This window comes from Pelobates fuscus, chromosome 3 (genome assembly GCF_036172605.1).
Source record: "Pelobates fuscus isolate aPelFus1 chromosome 3, aPelFus1.pri, whole genome shotgun sequence".
NCBI classification, from domain to species: domain Eukaryota; kingdom Metazoa; phylum Chordata; class Amphibia; order Anura; family Pelobatidae; genus Pelobates; species Pelobates fuscus.
The window spans coordinates 358,512,269-358,537,791 of NC_086319.1; the positions used below are offsets into that span (position 1 = coordinate 358,512,269).

At 49.7% G+C, this 25,523-nt stretch overlaps 1 protein-coding gene across 1 annotated transcript; it reads left to right on the top strand.

Annotated features, from left to right (window-relative positions):
* The first annotated feature begins 328 nt into the window (after window positions 1-328).
* Window positions 329-25,105, top strand: TGFBR3L (transforming growth factor beta receptor 3 like). Its single transcript, XM_063446327.1, has 8 exons — window positions 329-357; window positions 3,780-3,957; window positions 5,403-5,537; window positions 5,621-5,932; window positions 12,737-12,872; window positions 14,415-14,456; window positions 14,543-14,653; window positions 24,968-25,105. Exons 1-8 carry the CDS (start codon window positions 329-331, stop codon window positions 25,039-25,041), a joined length of 1,017 nt encoding a protein of 338 aa, XP_063302397.1. The 3' UTR covers window positions 25,042-25,105.
* Window positions 25,106-25,523: the final 418 nt, after the last annotated feature.

A 25,523-nucleotide genomic window follows, 5' to 3' on the forward strand; every position in this document is an offset into this window, starting at 1 on the left:
TCTAACCCCTGATCTGATGAAGAGTTCTAGGCTGTTTTGCATTAAGTTCTGGAGCATAGGACTGCCCGGCACCCATTCTGACACAGCTTGCTTGTACACTGGACATTGAGGAACCCCACTCCTCTGCTGCTTGAGATGGGATGGGGGAGATATGGATTTAAGGGGGGTGGGAAATGGTGGGAAATATAGGGGTAGAGGTGTGAATAGAGGGAGGGGTGCAGGGATGGATGGAAGGAAGGATAGAAGAGGCCAGGATAGAAGGTGGGGTGAGAGGCAGGGATAGAAGTGGGTTAGAAGAGGCAGGGATACAAAAGGGGGGAGGTGAGGCATGGAGGAAAGATGGGATATAAGAGGCAGGTATGGAAGTGGGGAGGAGGCAGGGATGGAAGGTAGGGTGGAAGAAGCAGAGATGGAAGGGGGGAAGAGGCAGGGAAGGAGGATAGAAGAGGGATGAATGGATAGGGGATAGAAAAGGCATGGATTGAAGGGGGGAGAAGAGCTATGGATGGAAGGGGGTATAGAAGAGCTATGGATGGAAGGGGGTATAGAAGAGCTATGGATGGAAGGAGGGGGATAGAAGAGCTATGGATGGAAGGAGGGGGATAGAAGAGATATGGATGGAAGGAGGGGGATAGAAGAGATATGGATGGAAGGAGGGGGATAGAAGAGATATGGATGGAAGGAGGGGGATAGAAGAGATATGGATGGAAGGAGGGGGATAGAAGAGATATGGATGGAAGGAGGGGGATAGAAGAGATATGGATGGAAGGAGGGGGATAGAAGAGATATGGATGGAAGGAGGGGGATAGAAGAGATATGGATGGAAGGAGGGGGATAGAAGAGATATGGATGGAAGGAGGGGGATAGAAGAGATATGGATGGAAGGAGGGGGATAGAAGAGATATGGATGGAAGGAGGGGGATAGAAGAGATATGGATGGAAGGAGGGGGATAGAAGAGATATGGATGGAAGGAGGGGGATAGAAGAGATATGGATGGAAGGAGGAGGGATAGAGATATGGATGGAAGGAGGGGATAGAAGAGATATGGATGGGAGAAGGGGGGGGATAGAAGAGATATGGATGGGAGAAGGGGGGGATAGAAGAGATATGGATGGGAGAAGGGGGGGATAGAAGAGATATGGATGGGAGAAGGGGGGATAGAAGAGATATGGATGGGAGAAGGGGGGGATAGAAGAGATATGGATGGGAGAAGGGGGGGATAGAAGAGATATGGATGGGAGAAGGGGGGATAGAAGAGATATGGATGGGAGAAGGGGGGATAGAAGAGATATGGATGGAAGAAGGGGGGATAGAAGAGATATATGGATGGAAGAAGGGGGGATAGAAGAGATATATGGATGGAAGAAGGGGGGATAGAAGAGATATATGGATGGAAGAAGGGGGATAGAAGAGATATATGGATGGAAGAAGGGGGTGATAGAAGAGGCAAGGATGGAAAGGGGGGATAGAAGCAGGGAGGAAGAGGGGGATAGAAAAGGGTGACACTTTACCTACCTGGCTATAATTGTGGCCCCTATGTCCCGCTACAGTCCCATTTCCCCAATTGCAGCTTTTATGCCCCGCTACAGTCTAATTTCCACAAATTCAGCTCCTATACCCCATACAGTCCCTTCACCCCCATTGCTGCCCCTATTGCCCACTACCGGCCCAACCCCCTCAATTTCAGCCCCTATTCCCCACTACAGGCCTATCCCCAAAAAACAGTCTCTATAACTCACTACTGGCCCATCCCCCAATTGTAATTCCTTCTCCCCACTACAGTCTCTACCACCAATTGCACCCATATCTCCCTTACTACAACCCCTATCCCTCCACTACAGTCCCCAACCCCCATTTTACACCCCATACTACAGTCTTTAACCCCCACTACTGCCCCCTCTCCCAAGTGTAGCCTATATTCCAAATCACAGTCATCCACGAACCCCCCACTACAGCCCGTACATTTCATAACCCCTCCACTACAGCCCCTAACTCTTTCATTACAGCCCCTATTACCCCCTACAACCCACAACCAGTGTCCCTCCAGAGATTAGGTTTTTGGATCTGCCCCTGCTACACATAGAGTATATAGGACAGACAGTCCCAGGTGTTTATTATTCGACTACATTGGAATTTTAGTGAAACACAAGTGGAAGAACTGCTTTAAAGGGGGAATTATGCACAGAATAGAGGTTGATCCTCCTAAATAGGGGAGGGTGATTATTTCTACTTCATTTAGAGGGTTTGGAGACTTAGCTGTTATACAATTAGCCATACAGCTCATATATCTGGCCTTGTAAAAGACAGACATGGCAGGAGCTGTCAGAGAAAAGTCAACACTGTTAATCCCCCTCTGTCTCTTACCCTGAGCTTCACATGTGAGTCATATGATATCACAGACCTTGAGATGGGAACGTTTGTGTGTTCAGTTAATATAATATTTGTGGCACACGTCAGAAGTGGATTAATGCAAGGCGCAGCCAGGATCCCTGTCAATATATTAATGTATATTTGATAGATACTTTTATAATGTCACTGTTCATATATGTATTTCTACACACTAGACCCTCTAGTGGCCCTGATTGGTTTGGCAGTTCAACAGCACAAACAGAATCCTGCTGGCAACCAGTTATCGTGTGATAGGTTATATTGTTCGGTCTGCTGCGGCCTGGAAGTCCCATTCAGGGCTGGCAGATTGACCGATAACAGGGAAGAAGATATGCTCCAACAAATTAGTGAAACATTTGCTTAACCCCCTTAAGGACACATGACATGTGTGACATGTCATGATTCCCTTTTATTGCAGAAGTTTGGTCCTTAAAGGGTTAATTGTTAGTGTTTCAAGAAGAAACACTACACACATGGTGTTTTTGCATCATAACTACTACAGCAAGATTCTCCTCGGGCCCTAGAACCCTCGTTGTAAGTAATCAAACCATTCTACAATGATTTAACAACTTATCTCTGGTCTGCCAGCTGCTGCCACTCCCTGCCTCCTTACAATTGCTGGGAGAGTGCTAAGGGCTAGCTCATTGGCTGAGTGCTTATCTCAGGCTGAAAGTTTCTGGCTAGTGAGGAGGCTGTACTGGAAGCAGGGAGTGGCATGCAGAGGACCAGAGGTAAGATGTCAAACCATTCTAAAATGGTTTAAGTACTTGCACTGGGGGTGCTAGGCACTCCTGGCACCATAACCACTACAGTGTGCTGTAGTGGTTTTGGTGCTTGGAGTGTATCCTTCTTATTAAAGCAGCTCTGTCATCTTCTGGGGTGTTTGCTTAATTTACAAAGACCCCTGATAGGAACATTGCCACTTGGTGTTTTGTGGCCAATGGCTGTACAGAATGTGAGATATACTTAACTGATGCTGTCCCCACAGTATCTTTTGACTGTTGGAATCCCCAAAAAATCCCATCAGTGTTTTAGGAGCATTTTTATGAAGATTTTGTCTTGCTGAAATGCTCAAATTTGGAGGGAGTTGACAGAACTGCTTTAAAATAAATGCATGGACTGTATCTTTTGAGATTTTCTTTCTGTTAATATCAAAATGTTCATTTTCCCATTAATCTTCACTATGTTTCTTCTTATTATTATATTTATAAAGCGCCAACAAATTCCATAGCACTTTACAATGGGTGGACTAACAAACATGTAATTGTTACCAGACAAGTTTGACGTACAGAAACATAGGGGATGAGGGCCCTGCTCAATGAGCTGAGGTCACATAGTTACGTGTTGTGAATTGTAAGCAAAGACGAGCAGGGTCTTAATAATAAAACAGCTCTCAGTTCCATATAATCAATGTGTTTTTCTTGCTGTTTTCATGTCACCCACCATGGTTTAATTTTGATGTCCCACGGGGTCTGACATGGGAGCAACGTTTACAGACGCCACCTTCAACTCCTCTACCTGTTACTTGTAACCATGGCAAGAAAGATGAGCTGCTGCAGGGGTCCAAGGTGAGCTAATACAGTAGTATTAGATGAAGGGCAAAAAAAATAATAAAAATCAAACCACCATAACCACTAGAGTACTCTGAGTCCCTAGGTGCTGTCTGTCTGACAGTGATCTGTGAAACAATTTATAAGCTGTTTGACACTTAACTTGCTGTGCTGGGTGTCTGTAGTCCTTTTGGTCTGAGTTACTTATACTTTCACATTATCATACTAGCTCACACCAGGTTCACAATATATTAATTGTCTCGGAGCAATCAGCTGCCTAAGCCTGCTGTCAGCTGGTGTCATAATGCACAAGTATGAACTTCTAGTTTTAGATTATAGGTTGAAATTTAAAAGCTGGAAAAGAGTTTTCACCTAGAATTTGCAATTCTGTTGCAACTCTTTTTTTTTTTATGATGCCCATATCTGTTTTCATCCTCAGCCACCAAGGGTTGGAAGGCTAATGTTGAAACTCTCTTCTGCATTCTCCAAGTTACAGCAGAGGAGACAGGATTTTAAGTATCAGTTATCACTGCTTTGTACAAGTAGCCCTCAGCATGGCATGGGCTTGTCAATGACTAATAAAAATGTGTGTAACACTGTAAGACTGGATATTCCTCTCTCACACTGACATGGACTTGTTACCAAAGTTCTGCTTTCTGTCTTATTTCTGAGAGGCCTTTTCCCAGATCTGAGAAAGAGATAACACACACTGGACAACGCAATTAGTGTTTCATCAAGCCCTTTCATTTTCCCCTCCCAACAAGGAGATATATAGATTTTTTTTTAGTCTAGGGTGTTGCACTTTATTCAGCCAATCGCAGATTGGCACAGTATTCTTTCCAAACCAGACAACTCTAACACATCCCGTACAATTCTGTGTGTTAGGGGTAGATAAGCAAACTTGCTCAACATAACTTAGGGTGGGGTGGAATACTTGTTTTTCAAGCAGAGAAGAAACCCCTACTAAGCATTTTAAAACACTTCACTGATACAGCTAAAACGTCTCTAAGGATTATATATAATTTGATACATAAAGCCAAAGCAATAAAATTGAACCTAACAAACACCAACCTATTGCAGAAGACTTCACATACTGGGTTAATCACTAATTTGCGAATTTCCAGGAATTCATAATAAATTGGAGGTCCAAAGTCAAAATAAATACTATTAACATGGTGAATTATATTAAGATTTTTTCTTTTTTTTGAATCCAGCTATTTACATTCACTTCAAATTTCTGGCAATTCTCACTTTAGTTAATAATCCTGATAGTGAATTTTATTGGGGACACGTCCGGAATGCATCCATAAACTCTATCCTGTTGGCTGCATTTTGCTGGGTCCTGCATGAAGCACGTCTAACTTTATAAGTGATGCTTATTAAACTGTCCAATCGGTCGCATCCAAAGCTGCCCGTTGAATGTCACTCACTTGTCTTTTTCACTCTATTTTCCATACCTGTAGCCTCCTTGCATCACTCACGGAGCTTTGGAACGTGCTCTAAGGGCAGCTGTTCGCTTGCAGGTCCGTGGCCCTGAAGTGCAATGTGAACGCGGTGGTGTGTGCAGTGTTAGCGTTGGAAGCAGAGTACAGGTTGAGGTCAGAAATCTTTCTGTGTTTGAAAGACAGAAAAAGGGAAATCTTTCATTTACCAACTTTTATCAATTTGTCACTTTCTCCAGGTGTCTCTCTCCTCCTCCTCTCCATCCCTAGGAATCTCCTTGTCACAGTGTTCCCTTTCCCCATCATCTGATCCTTTTAATAATTCCCATCTCCCGCTCCTTGTGGGTGGATGCCCAGTGGAGGTAGGAGTAACCCTCCAGTTAAACCCATCCCTACCATGCTCTAAAGATGTGCCCGTGAGGAGCTTCAGTTTTCTGCTTGGCCCTTTTTACAACAACTCCATACAGTTCCTGCACTGCAGAGTAGGTGTTTGCCTGCTTGAAACTTTCTGTCGTGGGATGAAGCGTGTGGGATCCTCTGCTCTACCAAAGGTACATAAAACATATTTAATCCCTGCTTGGAACACAGATTTAAAGATATAAGCCCCTTAGCATTTCTAAGCAGGCTAACCTAAAAAGTATCACTAATACAAAAAAAAAAAAAAATATATATGTATATATATATATATTTTTTTAAATAGTTCTATTTGGCCTGGGAACTGTTTGAATTTGTCCGCTCTGCTCTATGTAAGATAGTGTATTAGTGCTAGTGAAATAAAGAGACTATGGAGAAGGTTTTAGTCCTATGATAAAAAGAGGTAGAGCTAATAATCTAGAACAAGTTATTAGGAGCAAATAAAAATTGATACACAATTAAAATTCTTTCCATAAGGTCTGGAACAGTAGGACAAACTTTGTAAAATTGATAGAGCAAATGAAAGCAGGTCCTTATATGTGTAGCAATAATGATCACCAGAGCTGGGAGTCCACTTGCCGACAACTCACCGGGTTCTCTTACCGGATCTTGTTCTAAGAGTTCTCGAGCTATTATGCGGATCATCAGTTTGATTGATCGATAGATGTGGTATAGGATATGTACTACTTGTGACAACATTATCCCAAGGGACCACTGTCTGTGTCTGTAACGTTGCCCTATACCAACATACTGTTGCTTACAGGAATACATATGCATTACCATCCCCTAATATTGGCACCTATGGTAAATATGAGCAAAGAAGGATGTGAAAAAACTTTTTTTTACCTTTTGTTAAAAAAAAATGCACAAAAATACCCTTCTCTCATAAATGTCAAACAATTGTAAACACAATACAGGTTTATTAAAAAACAAAAACAAAAAAAAACTGCCCAGTAGATAGCTCCTTTTATAAAGTTGGTAATCGTATGTGGGTTTGCTAGATTTTAGAGTATAAACTGTTTAGTAGATGTAGCTTCTTGAGAGCTGTTTAGTAGATGTAGCTTATTATTTGGCAACCTTAAATATGGCAATCCCACATAAGGATAGCAAATCCAAAAGATCTAAATTCAGAAAAGCAATTTTGGACTTTTATCTGTTTAGTTGATTATACCTTAATTTGCTACCCTTATGGGGAATGCAAAATTAGGGTACAATCGACTACACACAACAGCTCCCTAATTTTGTAGTGGTTTCCTTAAAGGGACACTATAGTCACCTGAACAACTTCAGCTTAATGAGGTTGTTCAGGTGAGTGCTACAGCTACCCGGAGCCTTTTTCTTGTAAGCACTGTATTTTCTGAGAAAATGCAGTGTTTACATTGAAAGCTTGGAACACCTCTTGTTGCAGTCAATCAGACGGCCACCAGAGGGACTTCCGAGTTCAGAGGCCCTAAAAAGGCCTCTCGTCCGATGCATTCTGGGTGAATACATCAGACGGGCTATCAGCACACAAAGCACTGTGAACGCGCTTTGTGTGCTGATAGCCTGTCAGCACTGCTGTGGGCGTGGCTTCAGCTGACAGCTTCAGCTTCAGCTGACAGCTGAAGCCGAACCCACAGGGACGCTTACTGTCCACAATAGTGGTTGAAGGGGGGGGGGGGGGACCTTATTGATAATTTTAGGGCCCCCACCCGCCGCACAGGGGTGGGGGCCGGGGGGGGACAGTAGGTCCCCCCTTATTGATCATTTTAGGGCCCCCACCCACCGCTCAGGGGTGGGGGCCGGGGGGGACAATAGGTCCCCCCCTTATTGATAATTTTAGGGCCCCCACCCGCCGCACAGGGGTGGGGGCCGGGGGGGGACAGTAGGTCCCCCCCCGGCCCCCACCCCTGTGCGGCGGGTGGGGGCCCTAAAATTATCGATAAGGGGGGGGGGACCTACTGTCCCCCCCCGGCCCCCACCCCTGTGCGGTGGGTGGGGGCCCTAAAATTAACAATAAGGGGGGGACCTATTGTCCCCCGCGGCCCCCACCCCTGAGCGGTGGGTGGGGGCCCTAAAATTATCGATAAGGGGGGGGACCTACTGTCCCCCACCCCCTGGCCCCCACCCCTGTGCGGCGGGTGGGGGCCCTAAAATTATCAAAAAGGGGGGGGACCTACTGTCCCCCCTCCCGGCCCCCACCCCTGTGCGGCGGGTGGGGGCCCTAAAATTATCAATGAGGGGGGGACCTACTGTCCCCCCCCCCCCCCGGCCCCCACCCCTGAGCGGCGGGTGGGGGCCCTAAAATGATCAATAAGGGGGGACCTACTGTCTCCCCCCAGCCCCCACCCCTGTGCGGCGGGTGGGGGCCCTAAAATTATCAATAAGGGGGGGACCTATTGTCCCCCCCGGCCCCCACCCCTGAGCGGTGGGTGGGGGCCCTAAAATTATCGATAAGGGGGGGACCTATTGTCCCCCTCCGGCCCCCACCCCTGTGCGGCGGGTGGGGGCCCTAAAATTATCAATAAGGGGGGGACCTATTGTCCCCCCCGGCCCCCACCCCTGAGCGGTGGGTGGGGGCCCTAAAATTATCAATAAGGGGGGGACCTATTGTCCCCCTCCGGCCCCCACCCCTGTGCGGCGGGTGGGGACCCTAAAATTATCGATAAGGGGGGGACCTACTGTCCCCCCCCCTGGCCCCCACCCCTGTGCGGCGGGTGGGGGCCCTAAAATTATCAAAAAGGGGGGGACCTACTGTCCCCCCCCCCCGGCCCCCACCCCTGTGCGGCGGGTGGGGGCCATAAAATTATCGATAAGGGGGGGGGACCTACTGTCCCCCCCCCCGGCCCCCACCCCTGTGCGGCGGGTGGGGGCCCTAAAATTATCAATAAGGGGGGGACCTATTGTCCCCCCCGGCCCCCACCCCTGAGCGGTGGGTGGGGGCCCTAAAATGATCAATAAGGGGGGACCTACTGTCCCCCCCCGGCCCCCACCCCTGTGCGGCGGGTGGGGGCCCTAAAATTATCAATAAGGGGGGGACCTATTGTCCCCCCCGGCCCCCACCCCTGAGCGGTGGGTGGGGGCCCTAAAATTATCGATAAGGTGGGGACCTATTGTCCCCCTCCGGCCCCCACCCCTGAGCGGTGGGTGGGGGCCCTAAAATTATCGATAAGGGGGGGACCTATTGTCCCCCTCCGGCCCCCACCCCTGTGCGGCGGGTGGGGGCCCTAAAATTATCGATAAGGGGGGGGACCTACTGTCCCCCCCCCTGGCCCCCACCCCTGTGCGGCGGGTGGGGGCCCTAAAATTATCAAAAAGGGGGGGACCTACTGTCCCCCCCCCCGGCCCCCACCCCTGTGCGGCGGGTGGGGGCCATAAAATTATCGATAAGGGGGGGGACCTACTGTCCCCCCCCCGGCCCCCACCCCTGTGCGGCGGGTGGGGGCCCTAAAATTATCAATAAGGGGGGGACCTACTGTCCCCCCCGGCCCCCACCCCTGAGCGGTGGGTGGGGGCCCTAAAATTAACAATAAGGGGGGGACCTATTGTCCCCCGCGGCCCCCACCCCTGAGCGGTGGGTGGGGGCCCTAAAATTATCGATAAGGGGGGGGACCTACTGTCCCCCCCCCCCCTGGCCCCCACCCCTGTGCGGCGGGTGGGGGCCCTAAAATTATCAAAAAGGGGGGGACCTACTGTCCCCCCCCCCCCCGGCCCCCACCCCTGAGCGGCGGGTGGGGGCCCTAAAATTATCGATAAGGGGGGGGGACCTACTGTCCCCCCCGGCCCCCACCCCTGTGCGGCGGGTGGGGGCCCTAAAATTATCAATAAGGGGGGGACCTATTGTCCCCCCCGGCCCCCACCCCTGAGCGGTGGGTGGGGGCCCTAAAATTATCAATAAGGGGGGACCTACTGTCCCCCCCGGCCCCCACCCCTGTGCGGCCAGTGGGGGCCCTAAAATTATCAATAAGGGGGGGACCTATTGTCCCCCCCGGCCCCCACCCCTGAGCGGTGGGTGGGGGCCCTAAAATTATCGATAAGGGGGGGACCTATTGTCCCCCTCCGGCCCCCACCCCTGTGCGGCGGGTGGGGGCCCTAAAATTATCAATAAGGGGGGGACCTATTGTCCCCCCCGGCCCCCACCCCTGAGCGGTGGGTGGGGGCCCTAAAATTATCGATAAGGGGGGGGACCTACTGTCCCCCCCCCTGGCCCCCACCCCTGTGCGGCGGGTGGGGGCCCTAAAATTATCAAAAAGGGGGGGACCTACTGTCCCCCCCCCGGCCCCCACCCCTGTGCGGCGGGTGGGGGCCCTAAAATTATCGATAAGGGGGGGACCTATTGTCCCCCTCCGGCCCCCACCCCTGTGCGGCGGGTGGGGGCCCTAAAATTATCAATAAGGGGGGGACCTATTGTCCCCCCCGGCCCCCACACCTGAGCGGCGGGTGGGGGCCCTAAAATTATCAATGAGGGGGGGACCTACTGTCCCCCCCCCCCGGCCCCCACCCCTGAGCGGCGGGTGGGGGCCCTAAAATTATCGATAAGGGGGGGGGACCTACTGTCCCCCCCGGCCCCCACCCCTGTGCGGCGGGTGGGGGCCCTAAAATTATCAATAAGGGGGGGACCTATTGTCCCCCCCGGCCCCCACCCCTGAGCGGTGGGTGGGGGCCCTAAAATTATCAATAAGGGGGGACCTACTGTCCCCCCCGGCCCCCACCCCTGTGCGGCCAGTGGGGGCCCTAAAATTATCAATAAGGGGGGGACCTACTGTCCCCCCCGGCCCCCACCCCTGAGCGGTGGGTGGGGGCCCTAAAATTATCGATAAGGGGGGGACCTATTGTCCCCCTCCGGCCCCCACCCCTGTGCGGCGGGTGGGGGCCCTAAAATTATCAATAAGGGGGGGACCTATTGTCCCCCCCCGGCCCCCACCCCTGAGCGGTGGGTGGGGGCCCTAAAATTATCGATAAGGGGGGGGACCTACTGTCCCCCCCCCTGGCCCCCACCCCTGTGCGGCGGGTGGGGGCCCTAAAATTATCAAAAAGGGGGGGACCTACTGTCCCCCCCCGGCCCCCACCCCTGTGCGGCGGGTGGGGGCCCTAAAATGATCAATAAGGGGGGACCTACTGTCCCCCCCCGGCCCCCACCCCTGTGCGGCGGGTGGGGGCCCTAAAATTATCAATAAGGGGGGGGACCTACTGTCTTTTGGAATTCTTTTGAATTTTCCCACGCTTGTAAAATGACACAGAGCACTGTGATTGGATGGATTTCAAGCCTTTTAATTGCGTCGGTTATTATGGATTTTTATTTGGCCTTTTTTGGGGCTGAAGAAAGAAGATTTTAGAAGAAAGAAAACATCGAATGGTAAGTTGATTTTATCTCATTTTTTCTTTTTTACAGGTTTTTAGTTAATGGTCCCCCCTCATTATTTTTAGGGTGAGGGGGGTAGGTAGGGAGATATTTTTTATGGGGGGGGGAAGGGTTAACTAGGGTCTGTATTTGTATTTGTATTTAGGGCCCCCACCCGCCGCACAGGGGTGGGGGCCGGGAGGGGGACAGTGGGTCCCCCCCCCTTATTGATAATTTTAGGGCCCCCACCCGCCACTCAGGGGTGGGGGCCAGGGGGGGGACAGTAGGTCCCCCCCCTTATTGATAATTTTAGGGCCCCCACCCGCCTCACAGGGGTGGGGGCCGGGAGGGGGACAGTAGGTCCCCCCCTTATTGATAATTTTAGGGCCCCCACCCGCCGCTCAGGGGTGGGGGCCGGGGGTGGGGACAGTAGGTCCCCCCCCTTATTGATAATTTTAGGGCCCCCACCCGCCTCACAGGGGTGGGGGCCGGGAGGGGGACAGTAGGTCCCCCCCCTTATTGATAATTTTAGGGCCCCCACCCGCCGCTCAGGGGTGGGGGCCGGGGGTGGGGACAGTAGGTCCCCCCCCTTATTGATAATTTTAGGGCCCCCACCCGCCGCTCAGGGGTGGGGGCCGGGGGTGGGGACAGTAGGTCCCCCCCCTCATTGATAATTTTAGGGCCCCCACCCGCCGCACAGGGGTGGGGGCCGGGGGAGGACAGTAGGGCCCCCCCCCCCTTATTGATAATTTTAGAAAGCGAGCTGAGCTGTCAGACAGCTCAGCTCGCGAACGCGCATTCCGCGCACATGCGCGGTAAAGCGCTCAGGTTCTTCATAGGGCGGCATTCAATGCCGCTCTATGAAGAACGCGATTGGTGGAGCGCGAAGCCGCGCATGCGCACCACATCGCGATGACGCTTCTCTGTGAGAAGCGTCCTATTGGACCCCGCGATTTCGTCATTTTGACGAAAAAGGGGGTGCGGCCTAGCGGGGAGCTCGGCGCTGGAACGGAGGTAAGTTTTTAGTATAAAAACACCTCAATTTTTTTTTAATGAATTAAAGTACATATAAAAGCAAGAAGGAAGGCTGGGGGACCTGTCTTTCTTGCTTTTATATGGTGACTATAGAGTTCCTTTAAATATAGATTGGGAATGCCACATAATGGTATATTTGCATGAATTAATTCATGAACCACTCAAACAAAAATGCTATCTTTGATTTGATTCGTTCATTAGTTCCTTCTTGCATTGTGGCATTTGTAGAACAAACTGATTTTCATTTAAATAGGTGATTCTTCCGAAAACAAATGCTAAAGTTGCATTGTCAGTATTACAAATTCTAACTTTTGTCCTACTATTTATGAAGTTTATTTGTATAGCCCTTGCAGGATTTGAATTGTGTAGTCTTTTTTTAGTTACTTCTAATACATTATTGTTGTAGAATTATATTAGTGTTCACTCTTTATCATAGTGTTGGTTAATAGTAAGTGAGTCAGACTCATTTGCAAAGTTAGCAGCCTTCAAGTAAAGACTTCTTTCTTCTGTTTTATATATGTATATTTAATTTATTTAGTGCAGTTGATTTTCTACAATTTTTTTAATTTTTTTTCTTCTTTTTCAGTGCTCAATACCTCACAACTCATGTGCCAGTATCACCCCATCCTCATCTTTTGCAAAATCACTCTTCCTGCGAACAGTCACGCAGCCCTTAATAGTGACCATTCCATCCCCATATTCAGTTTTCTACCCAAACATAGGTTTGTAAATAAAATAGCACTCTCTTTGAAATATTGGATGAAGTATAAATCATTTCAAATACAAATAGCATAAAAAATGAAAGAGGTAGTTGAACATTCCACAGTCAATACAGAACCTCCCCCCACCCCCCGAGAAGCCAAGCATTGGCTGTGATTTAATTAAATGTGCTTTGTTTTATTCTTCTTTCCCCTCACCCCATTATCTACCTCACTAAAGCTCCTAACCTCCACAACTGCACCACTAGTACTTTACTACAGCCTTTCTCCCGATGCATCCCAGGTAAGTTGGTTCGACTACTTACTCTAGGAGGATCCACGTCACTCATGGCACCATAACCACTATAAAGGACTGTAGTGGTTATTGTGCCTGGAGTGTTCATTTAAATAATCTATCAGTGCGTGTCCTGAGATTAGGTTCTGGATTGACTCCTGAACACCCCACAATGAAAATAATCTGTACCGGAGCTTCTTTATCCTGGCTGGATAGCTCCGCTGGAATACCCGGCTAGCTGGAAGAAGCACCGGTTAGTGAACATAGCCTTTTCCTCCAGTATGACACGATTCTGTGTGTACAACTGTTTTTATTGTCAAAAGTACAATCTTTTACACATGGACCCCTAGCATGAGGACCCTATTCAATACCAAAGTGATCCCGACCTGGTGCCTCTCTGTCTGGGAGATAATTGAGTTATCCCTCGCTTAAGCTAATTATCTCTGGGACACAGAGCACAACACAAAATACCCCCCAAAACATAGTAAAACAGGAACACAAACACATGATAAATCCCTGGAGAGCTCTGATCTGGGTGCCCATGTTGGCAAAATATTGCTTGGACCCATGAAGAATTGCCACCTGGGTAAAGATTTGACCTGCCGCTAGCAAAGTCCATGCCGGAAAGGGTTCTATAGCAAAAGTGTCTTTGGCACCTGTGAACTGAAAAGGGTGTGATCACCCTGGCTCTCTGGGAGTGATTGCTCAGCACAGTATTCCTTCCCTCTAATTAGCGTCCTCCTATCTGTCTGGGAAGTAGGTGAAAACAGGGGTTGAAGTTGGCCGGGTTGGGAGCAGCAGCCGAGCCGGAATTCCACGCGAATATGACAAGGTCCCACTGACATCCTTGCGGCTCTCCCCAGTTTCCCTGAATTAACAGTAGTCAAGGTGTAGAGGTGCTCTCAGTTGTTATCAATGGAGGGTTAGGCAGTAAGAATGAAGGGTAGTGATTTAGTATTTTGGGGAAATTGGTATAGGACAAGCACACTATGCCACATAAACCATGTTGAGGTAACACTTTTGTTTTTGGAGGTTGACCTTTCTTGAAATATAATCCATGATAAATATATGTTGACTCCATATTCTCTAGGAATTTCCTGGCTGTTAAGTTCTATGTAAAGCATTTCAGAACAAGGTCTGCATTAAGAAGCTCCAACCGTTTTATGTCCTTTCTCCCAAAGAAAACCTGCGATTTTAATTTAAAACAGTGGTGGATGAATTTGGTAATTTGCATATACGTTGTCTGTTCTGATTTCCATTTCTATCTCCAGTTCCTAGGAAATCCTTTCGCTCTCCTCACCCTACCCCTGCAGGTAAGTTGAACAATGACTATCCACTAATCACCTCCGTAGAGCACGTAAGGTAGATCAAAACAATTCCTTGCTATTTTTCTTTGCAGAACAAAGAGGACAAGGCATAGGGATGGAGGCAGTTGCTGGTGTCACTCTTTGCTCCTTTGTCATTGGGGTGATGTTGTCTGCTGGGCTGTGGTATATTCAGAGCAAAACAGGTGAGAATGACCGAATATTACTGCAGTACCATAAGGATGTTTCATTCTACATTTAGCAATATAATATTAGTTCATTTGTACTTGATGATGATTTAACAAGCAGATTTAATAGTATGCATAGACAGCATATTTACAGTAGAATGTCTGTCTGAAGTACACAATCTTCCATTGCTACAAATCAAAACTAGATTACTGAAGCCATGTAGTTTTTTTTTTTTTTTGTGGTGGTGGTTGGGGGCAGCTGGCTTCATCTATCTATTATCTATCCATGAATTCATATTGGGGCAAGCTCTGTTTCTACTCACTCGAGTCTAAAAGAAATATAGGAAGTGTAACGGAGCTCCCGTACTCGGGTCGACTACCTCCACCAAGTCTTCTTCTTTGTTGCTATCAGGGACGCTGGAGTGCTTCAGACTGAGATTACTGAGTGCATTTTCGACCGTGGACCAGGCTTCTCTGATTGCACTCCTGGAAAAAAGATTTCCAGAGCTATAGTGATCCTAGCTATTTCCCCAAACACTAGATTACATTTGGTGAAGGTTAAAAACATGAACACATCTATTTTATAACCCCTTCAGCCTCATTTACATACAATTGGGTTACAGTGGCACAAAGTTCCTTTTCAGGTTTTCCACCGTAATACCCTCCTAAACAGCACAGGGAGCCCAAGCCAACCAATAGTAGTATGGACTTGGGCAGTAACCAATTATAGTGCATCCATACCAATACCAGTCTTGACTTGGGCAGTAACCAATAATTGTGCATATATCAAGCCAACCAATAGCAGTATGGACTTGGGCAGTAACCAATTATAGTGCATACCCCAAGCCAACCAATAGCAGCATGGACTTGGGCAGTAACTAATTATAGTGCGTCCATACCAATAGCAGTATGGACTTGGGCAGTAACCAATTATAGTGCATATCCCGAACCAATAGCAGCATGGACTTAAGCTTTGTAGTGTAATTGGTTACTAGCCTAATTACATTAGTGCGGATACAGTACTGTGATACAAACAAGCATGGGGACAGAAAATAACAAGGGCTGAGAACCACATGGGGGACTTAAAGGAGTGACAGGGCAGCCAGTTTGAATTGGTCTGGTAGTGTCCCTGGAACAACACCCTTCTGGGAAAACAATAAGACAGGAAAAATGGGGAAGGGAAAAGGCACATACAAACTGGACAATACTAAATCATACGGGGAAACATACAGGTGCTCATAATAACACAACATATAATAGACAAAGGGTCTGTGGGCATTGGGATTCAGCAAGAAGAACAACAACCTCTTTTAGGAGCTCCTGGGACCAGGCCATATAGCCTGTGGGCAGGAGGCTAGCCTTTATGCCTCTCGAGAAGGCTGTGGCACGGGAGCTTCTCTCACAGGGAGAAACAAAGGAAAATTAGGAAGAAGACTGAAACTAGTTATTAGAGTGGCAGGGGGAAGACCATATCAGAGCCATGTCTTCAAATATCTTCTTAAATGTGTTATGGGCATTGGTTGTTCTGTTTATCTATGGACATTCGGCCTTTTTTTATCTAATAACATTCTAGAGCAGTGGTTCCCAAACCTTTTAGGTTCAAGGCGCCCTAAAAATTTCAATATTTTTCCAAAGTTCCCCAAGTAAAAAAAAAAATTCTAGGTTGTGTGTGTGTGTATATATATATATATATATATATATATATGTATATACATACACACACACAGGGGCGGACTGAGAACCCTCAGGGCCCCCGGGCAAAATAAATCAAGGGCACCCTTACAGGCCCCACCCATACTCCGCAGCAAGCGCCACCCATGTCCCGCCTCCATGCACCGCCTCCAGCCACACCCTACACAATCTTTAGACACAAGGAACAAAAGTGCAATAATCCCTTCGAGGCCCCAGTAGAGACTACAATTGAGGGCTAATGGGCCATGGAGGGGGGTCTTTCTAGCAGAGGCTATCTCAGTGTCCTTTAGAGAGTGTGTTAGAAAGAATCCCCTCCAGGCCCTATTAGAGACTACAATGGAGTGTAATAGGCATGGAAGGGGGTCTTTCTAACAGAGGCCATCTCAGTGTCCCTGCTGGAAACAGTCTCCTCCAGGCCCCAGTAGAGACTACAATTGAGGGCTAATGGGCCATGGAGGGGGGGGAGCATTCTAGCAGAGGCTATCTCAGTGTCCTTTAGAGAGTGTTGTGGCGAAACCAACTTCGCCACTGTGAACTGGAGAAGCCTGGTTGCTCGCCTGCTTCCTTTGGACTATGGACCAGACCTTAAAAAGCGTATTTTCCCTGCAGAAAGGCTTATTCGTGCCTTTTCTGCCGGGGTGTTCGGTACATTTCATCTACCGAACAAACTACCGTACGAGGGACCACCTAGGAGATGGAGTGTGCCGTCAATTAACCGCCAGAAGCTGCGGTTAACCGCAGCTTAATTGATGCACGCTGGGTGGCCTTTGTTCGTTTGCCGACCACGAGGCAGTGGCCATTTTAATCGTGCGAAAGACCAGCGGTGTTCGGCGAGGATTCTATGGAACTATAAACGGACACTTAATTGCACGAACACCGCTGAGCCGTCCGTCGCCTGGTTCCTAATCGTACAAGATTAACCGAACACCAGAATTCGGTATTTCTATGTGAACTGTGGTAACCCAGATAGCTATACCATGGAGCCTATTCATATAATGAAAGACTATGGGAAAGACTTTAGCTCCATGGCAATTGTACTGTGTGAATAGGATCTGCGCGCTATTCGGTAGTTTTGTGCACTCAGATCCCAGCTATCTGGGGATATGTGAAATGTCTGTGTGTTATGGATAAAAAGTAACTTTCTGTATTTTAAAGTGTTTTATGTCTTTCTGTAACCATGTGGTTAATGGAGTCTGCCTCTAGTTCTGGATAATTGGATTACTTCTCCAATTATCTCCAGGGCAGAAGGGAGGAAACCGGGATGCATTGTGGGGATGTTTTTTCTGCCAGCCAGGGGGAACAAAAGATACTTTTACTAACTTTTGAACCCCTGGTCTGATTCATGCCATTTTTTAATATGTTGTTCCCCTGAATGGATTTATTGAGGATGTGTATTTTCATGTGAATGTGATGTATGGTTTTAAAGTTATGAAAGTTGTGTAAAAGTATATTTTGAACTGTATGCATAATGGGATTATGTGTCACACTAAGGGGAGGGGATGTGTGGGATGTAACATCTATGTCATTGGTTCTTTTATGCCTCCCCCTGGGTGTGGCCTGTATGTGTGAGTTGGAAATAAAAGCCAGGCTGGATGAGCCAGTCCAGAGTTCCTGCTTAACCCTGAAGCTGAAGTGTTGTCTCATTCTTGGGGGGAATTTGACTGTATGCCGACTGCCAGGAGTGTAAGCTGTTCGTATTGCTTTTCCTGTTCGGCTGCTTCCAGGGTTCGTGTGTCTGCTGTTCGAGAGTTGGTGAATACGTGCAGTTTGGGAGTTCGGGAAATTGGTGCTTATAGTAGCTGCTGGTCTATGGAAACGGGGATTATCGCCTAAACGGATTTTATTCCCTTTTATGCTGAAACGGTCCGCAACAATTGGTGGCAGCAGCGGGATCGTTCCTACAACCAGAGGGACAGCTACAGACAACACCATTCCTGGATTACAAAGTGAGGGCAACGCCAGTACCCGTACAGCGCCCCTATCTTCAAGGAACCAACTGCAGCAGAGCAAGCATGGCACCCAGCTACACTCAAGAGGCGTATGACAGAGAGGTCACCGCGATATTGGCTTTATGCGGACCCAACCCCTCAGAGTATAGAGTGCAGCGTGTGAAGCAAGCAGTGCGAGAGTACTTGCCGTGGGAATCAGAGCGGGCCAGGGGGTTTGCAGTCCTTCCTCCCAGCGGCAGGGTGTACCCCAGGGAGCAGAAGGTGCCGTCCGTCCTCCCCAGCGGCAGTGTGTGTCCCAGGGAGCAGAAGGTACCGTCCTTCCCCCTCAGCGGCAGTGTGTACCCCAGGGAGCTGATGGTGTCGTCCGTCCTCCCCAGCGGCAGTGTGTGTCCCAGGGAGCAGAAGATATCGTCCTTCCTCCCCAGCGGCAGTGTGTACCCCAGGGAGCCGATGGTGTCGTCCGTCCTCCCCAGCGGCAGTGTGTGTCCCAGGGAGCAGAAGGTATCGTCCTTCCTCCCCAGCGGCAGTGTGTACCCCAGGGAGCTGATGGTGTCGTCCGTCCTCCCCAGCGGCAGTGTGTAACCCAGGGAGCAGAAGGTGCCGTCCTTCCTCCCCAGCGGCAGTGTTACCCCAGGGAGCTGATGGTGTCGTCCGTCCTCCCCAGCGGCAGTGTGTGTCCCAGGGAGCAGAAGGTACCGTCCTTCCCCCCCCCCCAGCGGCAGTGTGTACCCCAGGGAGCTGATGGTGTCGTCCGTCCTCCCCAGCGGCAGTGTGTACCCCAGGGAGCTGATGGTGTCGTCCGTCCTCCCCAGCGGCAGTGTGTCTCCCAGGGAGCAGAAGGTATCGTCCTTCCTCCCCAGCGGCAGTGTATACCCCAGGGAGCTGATGGTGTCGTCCGTCCTCCCCAGCGGCAGTGTGTGTCCCAGGGAGCAGAAGGTATCGTCCGTCCCTCCCAGCGGCAGTGTGTAACTCAGGGAGCAGAAGGTGCCGTCCTTCCTCCCCAGCGGCAGTGTGTACCCCAGGGAGCTGATGGTGTCGTCCGTCCTCCCCAGCGGCAGTGTGTGTCCCAGGGAGCAGAAGGTGCCGTCCTTCCTCCCCAGCGGCAGTGTGTACCCCAGGGAGCTGAAGGTGCCGTCCTTCCTCCCCAGTGGCAGTGTGTCCTGCAGGGAGCAGAGACCGTCAGTCTCGCACCCCAGCAGCAGGACAAGAGAATGAAAGGGGAGACAGCTGGTCCCCCTTTCCACCAGCAGAGAGAGTGGCAGGGAGAGGAGCCTGCTAACCCCTCTCCCCAGCGGCAGTTTACCGTCCAGAGAGAGGAGCTTGTTACACCCTCTCTCCAGCGGCAGCCTAACCCACCAAGGGAGATGTTAAGCCCCACGACTGTGCAGATGGGACCGTAGTCTCTGCACTTACAGCCCAAGGGGTAGGGACGGTCGGTCCTGTCCCCCAGCCACAGAGCGGTGTATCCAAAGGGGAGACAGTCGGTCTCCCCCTCCGGCAGCCGAGCTATGCACCTACAGGGGAGACAGTCCGTCTTCAGCAACCAGGCTCCAACCAGACTACTCCTGTGGTAGTGCTGGCACCAGGACAGAGTACCGCTGGTCTCTGCACCCTCAGCAACCCACCAAGGCAGCCTACCAGTCCCCACACAGCCGTGGTAAGGCACCTGGACATGGACAAGATTTTCCCTTCCCCAGGCGGAGTAACCGTTTTTGTGGGTGGGCTGTACTGCTGTTTCTGTCTTATGGGAGGGTTGCTGGACTAACCAGGGCACTGACCGGCAGGAGGTCAGGTACCCTGTTAGTCTAATTGGTAAAGGGGAGAATTGTGGCGAAACCAACTTCGCCACTGTGAACTGGAGAAGCCTGGTTGCTCGCCTGCTTCCTTTGGACTATGGACCAGACCTTAAAAAGCGTATTTTCCCTGAGGAAAGGCTTATTCGTGCCTTTTCTGCCGGGGTGTTCGGTAGATTTCATCTACCGAACAAACTACCGTACGAGGGACCACCTAGGAGATGGAGTGTGCCGTCAATTAACCGCCAGAAGCTGCGGTTAACCGCAGCTTAATTGATGCACGCTGGGTGGCCTTTGTTCGTTTGCCGACCACGAGGCAGCGGCCATTTTAATCGTGCGAAAGACCAGCGGTGTTCGGCGAGGATTCTATGGAACTATAAACGGACACTTAATTGCACGAACACCGCTGAGCCGTCCGTCGCCTGGTTCCTAATCGTACAAGATTAACCGAACACCGGAATTCGGTATTTCTATGTGAACTGTGGTAACCCAGATAGCTATACCATGGAGCCTATTCATATAATGAAAGACTTTAGCTCCATGGCAATTGTACTGTGTGAATAGGATCTGCGCGCTATTCGGTAGTTTTGTGCGCTCAGATCCCAGCTATCTGGGGATATGTGAAATGTCTGTGTGTTATGGATAAAAAGTAACTTTCTGTATTTTAAAGTGTTTTATGTCTTTCTGTAACCATGTGGTTAATGGAGTCTGCCTCTAGTTCTGGATAATTGGATTACTTCTCCAATTATCTCCAGGGCAGAAGGGAGGAAACCGGGATGCATTGTGGGGATGTTTTTTCTGCCAGCCAGGGGGAACAAAAGATACTTTTACTAACTTTTGAACCCCTGGTCTGATTCATGCCATTTTTTAATATGTTGTTCCCCTGAATGGATTTATTGAGGATGTGTATTTTCATGTGAATGTGATGTATGGTTTTAAAGTTATGAAAGTTGTGTAAAAGTATATTTTGAACTGTATGCATAATGGGATTATGTGTCACACTAAGGGGAGGGGATGTGTGGGATGTAACATCTATGTCATTGGTTCTTTTATGCCTCCCCCTGGGTGTGGCCTGTATGTGGGAGTTGGAAATAAAAGCCAGGCTGGATGAGCCAGTCCAGAGTTCCTGCTTAACCCTGAAGCTGAAGTGTTGTCTCATTCTTGGGGGGAATTTGACTGTATGCCGACTGCCAGGAGTGTAAGCTGTTCGTATTGCTTTTCCTGTTCGGCTGCTTCCAGGGTTCGTGTGTCTGCTGTTCGAGAGTTGGTGAATACGTGCAATTTGGAGTTCGGGAAATTGGTAGCTGCTGGTCTAGGAAAAAGGGGATTATTGCCTAAACTGGGTTTTATCCTCTTGTAAGTAAAACGGTCCGTAACAAGTGTGTTAGAAAGAATTTCCTCCAGGTCCCATTAGAGACTACAATGGAGTCTAATGGGGCCTGGAGGGGGGTCTCTCCAACACTCTGGTTCCTATTCACAATATAGCAACACAACATAGCTCGCTGATACCTAGGCCAAGTTGGCTCCTCTTACCTTAATTACTGTTGCTGGGTGGCAGGCTGTGGACTTGCTGGAAGGCTGTGGGCTTACTGGCTGCAGCTGGCAGGCTGTGGGCTTGCTGGAAGGCTGTGGGCTTACTGGCTGCAGCTGGCAGGCTGTGGGCTTGCTGGCAGGCTGTGGGCTTGCTGGCAGGCTGTGGGCTTGCTGGCTACTGCCGGCAGGCTGTGGGCTTGCTGGCTGCGGCTGGCAGGCTGTTGGACTGCTGGCTGTGGCTTGCTGGCTGGCAGGCTGTGGCTTGCTGGCTGTGGTTGGCAGGCTGTGGGCTTGCTGGCTGTAAGCCTAACTGGTGGCCTGTGGGCTGGCTGGCTACTGGCCAGCCTGTGGGCTGGCTGGCCGGCCTGTGGGCTGGCTGGCTGGCTGGCTGGCCGGCCTGTGGGCTGGCTGGCTTGCTGGCTACTGGGGCACTTGTAGATTATTTAAAGAAATAATCCATGCACAATAACCACTACTGCTCTGTGTAGTCGTTATGGTGCCAGGAGGGCCGGGCCCCCCTTTCAGAGTAAGTAGTCAAATCGTTTAAGAACAGTTTGTCAACTTACCTGGGGTCTGCTGGGATATGAGGCTGTAGTAGGGTATAGGAGCAGTGGTGCAATGTGTAAGGGGTGCAGTGTGTGTGAAAGGTTCAGTGTGTGTGAGGGGGTGTAGTGTGTGAATGTGTAGGGTGTGTGGGGCAATGTGTGTATGTGTGTGTGTGTGTGTGAGGCAATGTGTGTAAATGTGTGTGGTGTGTGTGGGTGTATGGGGGGCAGTGTGTGAATGTGTATGGTGTGTGGGGGCAGTGTGTTTATGGGGCTAGAGTTCACTCTCACCACTGCGATCACAGTGTTGAGAGTGAACTGTAGCCCGTAGCTCCAGGGCTAGAGTTTACTCTCGCAAGAGCCGTAACGTTGCCGTGGTAACCGCGGCAACGATCTGTGCTCACGCAAGTAGGACCCAGAGGAGCTGAAGGCTGAGCTCCCGGGTCCGCTCTTCCTCCCTCCCCTGCCCGCACGGTGCCTGCGGACAGGGGAGGGGGCAATTGCCCTCCTCTTACTCCCCCCTCTTCTTACTCCCCCCTCACTCTCCCCCTCTTCTTACTCCCCCTCCCCCTCTTCTTACTCCCTCTTCTTACTCTTCCCCTCTTCTTACTACCCCCTCCCCCTCTTCTTACTCCTCCCTCTTCTTACTCCCCTCCCCCCTCTTCTTACCCCCCTCCCCCTCTTCTTACCCCGTCTTCTTACCCCCCTCCCCCTCTTCTTACCCCCTCCCCCTCTTCTTACTCCCCCCTCTTCTTACTCCCCCCTCAGTCCCTCTTCTTACTTCCCCTCCCCCTCTTCTTACTCCCCCCTTCTCCCTCTTCTTACCCCCTCCCCCTCTTCTTACCCCCTCCCTTTCTCTTCTTACCCCCTCCCTTTCTCTTCTTACCCCCCTCCCTCTCTCTTCTTACCCCCTCCCTCTTTCTTCTTACCGCCCCCTCCCTCTTTATTCTTACCCCCCTCTTTCTTCTTACCCCCCTCTTTCTTCTTACCCCCCTCCCTCTTTCTTCTTACCCCCCTCCCTCTTTCTTCTTACCCCCCTCCCTTTCTCTTCTTACCCCCCCTCCCTCTTTCTTCTTACCCCCCTCCCTCTTCTTACCCCCTCCCCCCTCCCTCTTCTTACCCCCCTCCCTTTTCTTACCCCCTCCCCCCCTCCCTCTTCTTACCCCCTCCCCCCCTCCCTCTTCTTACCCCCCTCCCTCTTTCTTCTTACCCCCCTCCCTTTCTCTTCTTACCCCCCCTCCCTCTTCTTACCCCCTCCCCCCCTCTTTGTTCTTACCCCCCTCCCTCTTTGTTCTTCACCCCCCTCCCTCTTTGTTCTTCACCCCCCTCCCTCTTTGTTCTTCCCCCCCTCCCTCTTTGTTCTTACCACCCCCCCCCCCTCTTTGTTCTTACCCCCTCCCCTGTAGCGTGGCCGAGCTGCACTCCGGTCCGCGGTGCCCGGCCAGAGTGATAGGAAGGTGCACACTGAGTGTGCACCGGCCTGTCAGTCCGGCCGGGTACAGGAAACAGAAACTCCTGTTCCGCGGACCGGAGTGCAGCTCGGCCACGCTACAGGGGAGGGGAGGTGAGAAGCTGCAGCCGCCTGAGGCTCTTAAGAGAGCGCTCAGGCGGCTGCAGCATTTAAAGGGGCGGCCGGGCCCCCTGATGGCGGGCCTCCCTCCCGGCCGGGCCCTCGGACCATGTCCGAAGTGCCCGACCGGTCAGTCCGCCCCTGCACACACACATATACAGCATTGCGGCAAATGGGTCCCTGTTTAGCAGAAATGTTTCCCTGCCCAGGGCGGATCCAAAACATAATCTCGGAAGGGGCACTGGTAGATTATTTAAAGAAACAATCCAGGCACAATAACCACTAAACACATTCTGTATATGTATGGTGCCAGGAGTGCCATGGTGCCCTCCCAGGGTAAGTAGTCAAACTGTTTAAGAACAGTTTGACAACTTAACCGGGGTCTGTCAGGTTAGGGGCACTGGTGTGTGCATAGGGTTAAATGTGTGAGGGGTGCAGTGTGTGTGTGTGTGTTTGTGTGAGGGGTGCATTGTGTCTGTGTGTTTGAAGGGTGCAGTGTGTGTGTGTGTGTGTGTGTGTGTGTGTGTGTGTGTATGGGGGGATGTGTGTGTATGGGGGAGAATTATTTTTGGTCTGTGGGGTTGGAGGGTAGATTAATAAATATAAAAAAAAAAAATAGAAAAAAATAATAATTTTGATATCTCCCCTCCCTGCATATATTTGCCTGGGAGGGGGAACAGAACTAATCCCTGTTGGTCAAACTGGTGATAGTGAACTCTAGTAGCCTAGAATAGAATGGCAGAGCTGCAGGTTAGAGCTACCCCGGCTCATCTCTCCCTCCCCTGCCAGCTGCCAGCATTACACATAGCTGCAGAGCCAGCAGGGGAGAGTGAGGCACAGTTCCTGGTGCTATGATCATAGCACCAGGGAAATATTTTGCGATGCCCTGTGTGCATAGTTTGGGAACCGCTATTCTACAGTCTGAATCCAACTCCTCTTCTACGAACATTTGAACCAGATACATACTACTGTACATAAGGAGCTAAGCAGACAGGAGGGAAAATTAAATCTCTAATAGATACTCTCATCCACTGTTGAATGCTCTTTGGATTAGATTTTTTTGAAGGATGCACAATATTTGTGTGAGAAGTCTTTATTTTCCTGACCAAAGTAAAGTGGTCATTCCCAAAGTTTATGACTATCAACCATATTCTTATGTTTTTTTTCTAGTTGGTTAACTTTGTATAATACTTTTCCTTTTGTCTTTGGCAATGTCTTATTATATACATACGTGCATTTTTTTTTTGTAGCACCTGTTTCTTCAGCGACAAATGGAGGATCCCAAGGTCTTCAATCTTCACCAAACTGTGTGTCTACTAATTAGAAAAAAAACAGAGTAGAGTATGGATTGGCTCTACAAGGGCAACTCCCATAACTAGGAAATAGGCTTATAGACATTTAGGATGACTCAGTCTAGATAAAAAGTAAGAAAAGAAAAGCAATAAAATCTTATCTGAACCAAACTACAATGTGATTTCTGTAAAAACATTGCTTTCATATCAAATTGAATACTATACAATAACGAGCATTGTTTGCTACTCTTAGCTATTGTTAACAATGGCCAACTAGAACAACACAGTCTTGTGTTCAACCTACATGGCTCATTAAACACCTGGCCAATAACCACTGGTAGGCAGAGTGAGGAAAAGTAGACATTTAATGTGAGTGTTCCTTTCAAGATCTGGATATTATGGAAAACATCTATGGGCAGTCCATGAAAAATGAGGCTACACGATAATGTCCTATCATTGAGATTCTGAGGAAAGGGTAAGCCAACTGCATGTAAGAAGAAAAACAAAACATTGG